This window comes from Salvelinus sp. IW2-2015, linkage group LG20 (genome assembly GCF_002910315.2).
Source record: "Salvelinus sp. IW2-2015 linkage group LG20, ASM291031v2, whole genome shotgun sequence".
NCBI classification, from domain to species: Eukaryota; Metazoa; Chordata; class Actinopteri; order Salmoniformes; family Salmonidae; genus Salvelinus; species Salvelinus sp. IW2-2015.
Window position 1 is genome coordinate 74,227,513 of NC_036860.1, and position 9,704 is coordinate 74,237,216.

Sequence of the window (9,704 nt, forward strand, 5' to 3'; positions counted from 1 at the left end):
GACAGTGCAGTTAGATTAACAAGAACTTAAGCTTTCTGCCCATATCAGATATGTCTATGTCCTGGGAAATGTTCATGTTACTTACAACCTCATGCTAATCACATTAGCCTACGTTAGCTTAACCATCCCGTGGGGGGGACACCGATCCTGTAGAGGTTTAAGGCTTAAACATCCTTCTTTAACTTGTCTCCTCCCCTTCATCTACACTGACTGAAGTGAATTGAACAACTGACATCAATAAGGGATCATAGTTTCACCTGGATTCAACTGGTCTGTCTATGTCAGAAAGAGAAGGTGTTCATAATATTTTGTACACTCAGTGTATAATTTAGTGTGGAAATAATTTGTTGATGCCAATAGGATCTCTGTGTGTTTGCCTGTGCATCTGTACTGAGATCAGTTACACAATGCATAAAGAAATAAGCCCCCTGTGAAGAAGAGCTTCCTGTTTTGGTGTCAAGGCCAAAATGAGCAGTATCAGTCTGCCTGCCTCAGATACACGGTGTGAATGGCGATGTAGAGCAGTTAGTATGGTAGTTACATGAGCAGTTCTGTTCCATCCACCAGATGGCCATATCTAAACACAGACTGGCTCTGTACACTGTCAGATAGCTCAGCTGTCACAGAGGCACTACACTATCCACCATCAACCGCAACAGGAAGAGGGACACAGTCATAAAATATTTAATAAAGTCTTCAATTGGGTCTACAGTCTGTGACTGGCTGGCTTCAAAGTGATTTTGATGTTATTCTAACCACTAGAGCCATAGCACCTGCTTACCTTCCCACTTGCTGACACTGAGGACCAACCTCACAGGAAGTGTTCAACTATAAGCCTCATCTAAGCATCATGTGGTGTCCATCCCTCTCTTTCTCTCACTCTCCCCTTTTCTCTCGTCAAAATGTATTCTGCTCGTAGGTTAATTATCTTCCCTCTTTTTTGATTTCTCTCTTTACTCCTCCTTTTTTTCCTCATCTTGATAACAAAGCTGTGTTGACGAAACCAGAAGCCTCTAAAGGGCATCAAATTTAATTATGAGGAAAATGGGGCAAACTCACAACTCACTTTGCTTATAATACATAGCAGGGCCAACTATTACCTGTAAAATATAAGGAATCCATAGTTGTCTGTCCTCAATTGGCCTCTTGAAAAAATATCTGTTTATAGTCGTGGGTGTTCCTGAATAATTATCTTCTAATCTACGAGTATTCAATACAAAAACAGTTAGTGACTAAAACGTTTTGTGATTGAGAGCTCTGCATACCCTTTTGGGACTAACAAATCTATTTACAGTGTACCGCCGGTAAGCTTTCTTATCATCTGTTTTTCCCTTGGAAGCAGGCTGGTAAAAGTGGCATCAGTGGTATTTACTGGAGTTCCACAGTAAAGCCACTCATGCCAGATTCCCTCCAGTTGGACCCAGTTAGGCTGTCCTATGCCAAATGTTTTTCAGTGCTTTTCGAAACTAGTGAAATATGTTCACTATGCAATGGAAACAGATCTGCTGCAAACAGGATGTCAATGCAAACTCCTTTGAGAGGCATAACTAAGAAGAATGAGGTATATGTCTATAAAGTATATACAGTATAGTGATGACCTTGTACAAACGATATACTGTATTCTCTGACGGGATGTGTACAGCGCTGTTTTCCTTGCTCAGACTAGATGGACTCTACAGATGAGGCTGTTTTCTCAGGCTACTGTCTATAGACTATGTACATAGAGACCTGGGCCAAGATACATCCGGAACCTTTAGAAGATCCCATAGCATCCACACACCTGTCTGGGTTAATAATTAGGTCACGGAACCTGAATGCTTTGAGCAATTCAGGGAGGGTTCAGGGAGAGAGGTCTGAGGGGGGAGGGGATAGGAGGAGGAGGGGGGGGATGAGTGAGGGAACAAGCATGGTCACAAACAAAGCAAGTTTCATGAGGGAGGAGGTCTAGTGATCAGCTCCCGCGTTTGCTTGAGCGCTCTCTCCTCCTCTTCTTCTGGCTCCTCTCTCTCTCTCCCTCTCTCCCTGGGTTGGGGTGAACAGCAGGTGGCGCAGGCAGTGAGTGCAGCCTCAGCTGGACATGGGGATTAGAAATCGGTGACACTCCACTGACTTCTGCACMGGAGRTTCACYCTGGATGGACAACAAGCCCACCACGGAAAAGTAAGTGGTTTTCTCTGCTCTCCATCCCTGTGTGATATCGTAGCTGTTTTATAACTATTACAGAGTTGAAAAAAAGAAATAGTCTTAGATATTAGGAGAAGGTGCAAACTTGAATTGGATGGGAGGTTTCAATAGATCAGGACCAGAGATGAATGGGGTTTTTCCTCTGCTCATTGTCAGATTTAATTTCACTTCAATGGTGTTACAAATGAGACAGTTCAAGTTGTTATTTTCAGATTTAAGATTGTGTAAAAAATGGGGACATTAAAGAGTCCATTCTACAAAAGAAAATGAACATGTGTAGCCTGGTGTGGATAAGATGTCTGTTGCTTTTGGGGTTGATGGACCATTTGTACCTTCATGCCCAGTGAACAGAAAGTGATTTGTGATGTATAATTTATTTGATCCACTCTTCATTTTTCCATACTAACCTACATGTCTGAACTGGTAGATTGACATCCTGTTTCCCTAGAGAGACAGGGAGCTGTCAAGTCTCATGTCTCACTAGCACCATGCACCTCTTCTTCTGTCCACAACAAAAGAACCTTCCTTAGTTTATAGAGATCGATGCCCAGCTTGATGTCAATAGGGCCATTGGGGGAGCTTTTTGACTGGTGCTTAAGCTTTTTAGCTGGCTTATAAATGGCGTGTTATGACAAAAGCTGTATAATAACGCAAAATGGGGTCACCAGCCGTGCTTATAGACAGTGCAGATGGAGGATAAACAAATTACATATCAAGCCAATTTATACAGATAGAATGCCTCACATCATTCTGCCTCAGGCTATAAAAGTCTTCCTGGTAACAGGAGTTTTCATGTATGACTGTACTAAATGACATAAAGGGTCAAATAAAATGTACCAGTATGTTTATCTTTGAATTATACAACTGCCTTTATAAGGGAATTATATTAATCTTAGCTTTCCTAATGTGGGTCCTGTTGATTCCTGATCAGCCATCCATCTTGGTCCATATCAAAATAAAGWCCCCATGTCTAATCTAAGTGGGCTGGCATGTCTTTCTACACTTATCTGCCTTCTAGGACTGCCAGTGCCATTTCATTGGCAATATGTTCCAAAACCATCACAGCAGTTTGAGGCTGCATTGTGGAAACGTTAGAGGATATATTGCTCTAAGTGTCAAATCCTTCATTCTGCTGGAAGTCAAAACAGACAGTCAAAGTTTGTTTGCCAAAGGATAATGGTAATATACTGCATGGTTGGGTTAGCAAGGCTTCCTGGAWGTTTCTCAGATGGCTCAGAGGCTATTCTCCCTGTGAGATGAGATCCCTATGTCTCATTTATCCAGTTTTAAAAAAAATGTCCTGTGCCTACATGCTTCATGGCTGAGATATGGCTGTGAAAGCCGGCACTCAGGGGAGAGGAGGCAGCATTAATACTGCAGAGGTTTTCCTCTGGGTGTAAATGAAAAGACTGAGGGTCTGAGTGTGAACGCATGCTAAAGGTCAAGGTTCCCTCTGCACTGACGGAAAACAGGCAACGGGAAGTGTCAGGATATTATTTACACTGTAAAGGGGTTGCTGTGAATTTAACAGTAAATTACAGGCAGCAAAGAAGCATGTAAGTTACTGTATTTCATATTGCACACACCACATACCGGTTAAATTGGTACAGCACTCTTACTAATGGGGTGGAACAAATATAGCCTCTTAGAAGGCACGCCTCAAAATATTTTAATGAGCCAGAAACAACAATACCATGCATCTAGTAGTGGTTAAAATGTTTTTGGCCCTCCAAAAAATACGGTACAGGGATGGATGACAGAACCATTCGAAATACAGCAATTCTTTCCCCTCCTACATCATTTTCTCACAATGCACCATAATTTACAATATGCTACAGTAAAAGGTTTCATGGTATTTTCCTGTTGATAATATCCCCAAATTACCATACAACTTAGTTTTCCTTTACAGTGTAGCTTAGACTACTATTTAGCTAAGATCAATGTGTAGAAATTAAAAATGGGATAATGTGCAAAACAGCTAGGGTTAGATTAACATTGTATTTTTGTAAATAACAGCTGGTGCACGATATCTAAGGAAGTCTCAAGGTCTCTCAGCTCATGATGAGCTGTAGACCACACTATCTACCTAGAGAGTTTGTATCTGTATTTTTCGTAGCTGTCTACATACCACCACAGACTGAGGCTGGCACTAAGACCGCACTCAATGAGCTGTATTCTGCCATAAGCAAACAGGAAAACACTCACCCAGAGGCGGCTCTCCTACTGGCCGGAGACTTTAATGCAGGGAAACTTAAATCGGTCTTACCAAATTTCTATCAGCATGTTAAAAGTGCAACCAGAGGGAAAAAAAACTCTGGACCATCTTTACTCCACAAACAGAGACGCATACAAAGCTCTCCCTCGCCCTCCATTTGGCAAATCTGACCATAATTCTATCCTCCTGATTCCTGCTTACAAGCAAAAATTAAAGCAGGAAGCACCAGTGACTCGATCAATAAAAAAGTGATGAAGCAGATGCCAAGCTACAGGACTGTTTTGCTAGCACAGACTGGAGTATGTTCCGGGATTCCTCCGATGGCATTGAGGAGTACACCACATCAGTCATTGGCTTCATCAATAAGTGCATCGATGACGTTGAACCCCACAGTGACCGTACGTACATACCCCAACCAGAAGCCATGGATTACAGGCAACATTCTGTAATCCACTGAGCTAAAGGCTAGATCCGCAACGCTGATCCTCAACACAGGGGCCCCTCAGGGGTGCGTGCTCAGTCCCCTCCTGTACTCCCTGTTCACTCATGACTGCACGGCCAGGCACGACTCCAACACCTTCATTAAGTTTGCCGATGACACAACAGCGGTAGGCCTGATCACCGACAATGACGAGACAGCCTATAGGGAGGAGGTCAGAGACCTGGCTGTGTGGTGCCAGGACAACAATCTCTTCCTCAAATGGATCAAGACAAAGGAGATGATTGTGGACTACGGGAAAAAGAGGACCGAGCACGCCCCATTTCTCATCGCTGGGGCTGTAGTGGAGCAGGTTGAGAGCTTCAAGTTCCTTGGTGTCCACATCACCAACAAACTAACATGGTCTAAGCACACCAAGACAATTGTGAAGAGGGCACGACAAAACCTATTCCCCCTCAGGAGACTGAAAAGATTTGGCATGGGTCCTCAGATCCTCAAAAGGTTCTACAGCTGCACCATCGAGAGCATCCTGACTGGTTGCATCACTGCCTGGTATGGCAACTGCTCGTCCTCCGACCGCAAGGCACTACAGAGGGCAGTGCGTACGGCCCAGTACATCACTGGGGCAAAGCTTCCTGCCATCCAGGACCTTATAACAGGCGGTGTCAGAGGAAGGCCCTAAATATTGTCAAAGACTCCAGCTACCCCATAAACTGTTCTCTCTGCTTCTGCACGGCAAGTGGTACCGGAGCACCAAGTCTAGGTTCAAGACGCTTCTAAACAGCTTCTACCCCCAAGCCATAAGACTCTTGAACATTTCATTAAATGGCTACCCAGACTATTTGCATTTGCCCTCCCCCCTCTTTTACACCGCTGCTACTCTCTGTTGTTATTATCTATGCATAGTCACTTTAATAACTCTACCTACATGTACATATTATCTCAATTACCTCGATTAACCGGTGCCCCCGCACATTGACTCTGTACTGGTACCCCCCTGTATATAGTCTCGCTATTGTTATTTTACTGCTGCTCTTTAATTACTTGTTCCTTTTATTTCTTATTCATATTCGATTATGTTTCTTTTTTAATTAATTTTTTTAACTGCATTGTTGGTTAAGGGCTTGTAAGTAAGCATTTCACTGTAAGGTTGTATTTGGCGCATGTGACTAATAAAATTTGATTTGGTTTTGATTTTGATTTGAGATTGATCTAATAGCTTTGTGACTCTAAATAAATTACTATACATGATCTGTTATCAATAATAAAATTAAGCAAATGTAAAGTGAAGAAAAAGCAGCGACTGGAACAAGCTGTACCAAACACTCAAACTGGACAGTTTTACAGTTTTACAGTCTCTAATTCAAAGACTCAATCATGGACACTCTTACTTACAGTTGTGGCTGCTTTGCGTGATGTATTGTTGTCTCTACCTTCTTGCCTTTTGTGCTGTTGTCTGTGCCCAATAATGTTTGTACCCTGTTTTGTGCTGCTACTGTCTGTACCATTGTTGTGCTGCTGCCATGTTTTGTTGCTACCATGTTGTTGTCATGTGTTGCTGCCATGCTATGTTGTTGTCTTAGGTCTCTCTTCATGTAGTGTTGTGTTGTCTCTCTTGTCGTGATGTGTGTTTTGTTCTATATTTTTATTTTATTTATTTGTATTTTTAATCCCAGCCCCTGTTCCCGCAGGCGGCCTTTTGCCTTTTGGTAGGTCGTTATTGTAAATAAGAATTTGTTCTTAACTGACTTAAATAAAAGGTTAAATGAATAAAACATTGATTGAACATTGATTTATGAAATGTCTTTACTGGGTCACTGTTTAGGAATATAAACATATCATCTCATGGATTAATGATATTTGCTTATCAAGAATATAACAAGGGCTGTCTCTTACGTGATAGAAAGCATGTGCCCCGCTCTAGCCAAAACATCAGATTTAGAATGGTTTTGTTCAATGTTAATTAGCTCGAAATCTATTTTCCCACCATCCTACCAATTAATAAAAATTAAGTCTGGAGCAGGCTGATAGACTGAACTAGGATTGGCTGAAGATTTCAACGCAGCAGGTTTTCAATGAATCTGTTTAAGCCTGACAATGTGCATTTTAATGTCCTTTGGTAACCACCAATGAACTTCGTCTCATCTCGGGTATTAGTAGAGACAAACTGTTAAGTTCAACCATCATATACGATTGATTGCTGTGTATACAGTTCGATACCAGTAAATCATTATACCTGAGATGAAACCTCTGGTCCTTTGGAGTTTGATATGTGCTCAGTCACTAGACAGACAATCAGACATATGCCATTTGACCGAAGGCTGCTGAGCACCTAATCCTTCTTTCATGTAATGACTTTCTTCTTCTGTCTTCTCCACAGCTCAGGTGTCACAGCAATAGCGTCACAGGCTGAGGTTGGGTGAATAAACATGCACATGGACTGGATGAGACAAGCCAGCACTGGAATCAGAACGTGTGAAAAACAAACGGCTCAAAAAAAGAGAAAGAAGCAAAGTCCCTAAGTACATGTTGGTCCTCAGGTGGGACCACATGGATCATGTAAGCCCTAGCAGCCTCTGCCGATAAGAAGGGGTGATATCAAAACATGGAGGTGCTGCTCTGTGTCTGTACCCTCTGTCATCTATTGCTAGGCAAACCTTGATATCAACATGGGGTCAGACAACCCTTAAACTATGTATATATTTATAAGAACTGACTTCTGTCAGCATGCAAATGGAGCATAGATGAGAGAACCTTTTGAGACAGAGAATCGGGCACTGACACGATTGAAGTATGTAGGCTATATGACCTATGATTCAGGACCTTCGAAGCAAAGACACAGGCAGTATGGAAGTGCAGACCACCTCTCTGGTTCAGGTATATGTCAACGGTACGGAGCAACTAAACACCTCATACGACTACAACGTCACGGACGCGTCTGAGAACCCAGACACCTATCAGTTCTATACCATCGGCCTCTTCCTCTCCTGCCTCTACACCATCCTCCTCTTTCCCATCGGCTTCATTGGGAATATACTCATCCTGGTGGTCAACCTCAACCACAGGGAGAAGATGACCATCCCGGACCTCTACTTTYTCAACCTGGCGGTCGCAGACCTCATCCTGGTGGCAGACTCCCTCATCGAGGTCTTCAACCTCAATGAGAAGTACTATGAGTACGCTGTTCTGTGTACCTTCATGTCCTTATTCCTGCAGGTCAACATGTACAGCAGCATCTTTTTCCTGACATGGATGAGCTTTGACCGCTACGTGGCTCTGGCCAGCTCCATGAGCAGRAGTCCTCTGAGGACCATGCAGCACGCCAAGCTCAGCTGCAGCCTRATCTGGATGGCCTCCATCRTGGCTACGRTGCTCCCCTTCACCATRGTCCAGACCCAGCACCGCGGCGAGGTGCACTTCTGCTTCGCCAARGTCTTTGAGATCCAGTGGTTAGAGGTGACRATCGGCTTCCTGGTGCCCTTCTCCGTCATRGGCCTGTGCTACTCGCTGATCGTGCGTATCTTGATGCGTGCGCAGAAGCACCGGGGCCTGTGGCCTCGCAGACAGAAGGCCCTGAGGATGATCGGGGTGGTGGTGCTGGTGTTCTTCATCTGCTGGCTGCCTGAGAACATCTTCATCAGCATCCAGCTGCTGCATGGCACGGACGACCCGGCCCAGCGCAGCACCTTCAGCGGCCACCTGTGGCACGACTACCCGCTGACGGGCCACATCGTCAACCTGGCCGCCTTCTCCAACAGCTGCCTCAACCCCATRATCTACAGCTTCCTGGGGGAGACCTTCAGGGACAAGCTAAGACTCTTCATCAAGCAGAAGGCCAGCTGGTCCGTGCTCTACCGCTTCTGCCACCACACCCTAGATTTACACATACCTGTGAGGAGTGAGGTGTCGGAGGTGTAACGCTGCAGGATCAGCAACATGTTTGAATGAAAGGTTAGGATGTAACAGAAGTCCAGGGGGGAGGAAGAGCTATGTGCTGCTGTGTCTACCCAGCAGGATCCTGGGAATTGTCTCCATGACACCCTCAAAGGCTTCCAGAATTCAGCTTCTTATAAGGGGTAGAGATACCATGGAGGAAAAGCTAGAAACTGACCATGAGGCTGCCATTTTGTCCCCTGTAAGTGCGGGTGGAGAATGCACTGTGTATCTACATGTCATTAGATATAAATAATGAGATCTGGGTATTAAATACACATTTGGAAAATGGAGAAGGAAAATTGATGAAAATACCAGGTTTGGTGTTCTTTCAATGTCTTCTCTTCGCTTATCAAAAGACAAAGTCATTATTCTAATGTAACAAAACTATACCTGTCATGAAACCGCAACAATCTACTCAGAGAAATGGCGGTGAGGGAACAAATTAAAACAGACACATCAAAGGGACCAGTGACTTGCTTCTCCTTGACCCCAGTGTGGCCATTGTAACACTGTATACTGCTCAGAACTGTTTGGGTAACCCATAAGACTGCTAGACAAACCTGTTGTCAGCTCGTTTTTTTATGTACTGACAATGGCACTGTATTGTAAGTAGATGTCCTTTTCTTTGTTTGCCTGTGCAAGCAATTGTCCACTAACACCACTTTTATTTAAATAAATAAAAATACATGTTTTTTTTTTAGGAAGCTGTTGAGGAGCTCTTTGCTGACTAAGTACTGACAACCTTAAGTGTATTACAAAAAGTGGAAGTAAAAGACATGATATGCCTTCCACAAATCTAAACAAATAACTTTTCTACATATGAAAACAAATTGTAGGTGGTGACCTACAGTACATGCACGCAGACGTCAGAAAAAAAGCTTATTTGATTTTCTCCTATTTTTACAGAATTAATTTGAAATGTTTTAAACA

At 43.4% G+C, this 9,704-nt stretch overlaps 1 protein-coding gene across 1 annotated transcript; it reads left to right on the forward strand.

The window, feature by feature from the left end:
• The first annotated feature begins 1,955 nt into the window (after positions 1-1,955).
• Positions 1,956-9,461, forward strand: gper1 (G protein-coupled estrogen receptor 1). The gene is made up of 2 exons (XM_024011759.2): positions 1,956-2,160; positions 7,219-9,461. The coding sequence occupies exon 2, from the start codon at positions 7,650-7,652 to the stop codon at positions 8,754-8,756; it is 1,107 nt and encodes a 368-aa protein (XP_023867527.1). The 5' UTR covers positions 1,956-2,160; positions 7,219-7,649; the 3' UTR covers positions 8,757-9,461.
• The last annotated feature ends 243 nt before the right edge of the window (positions 9,462-9,704 follow it).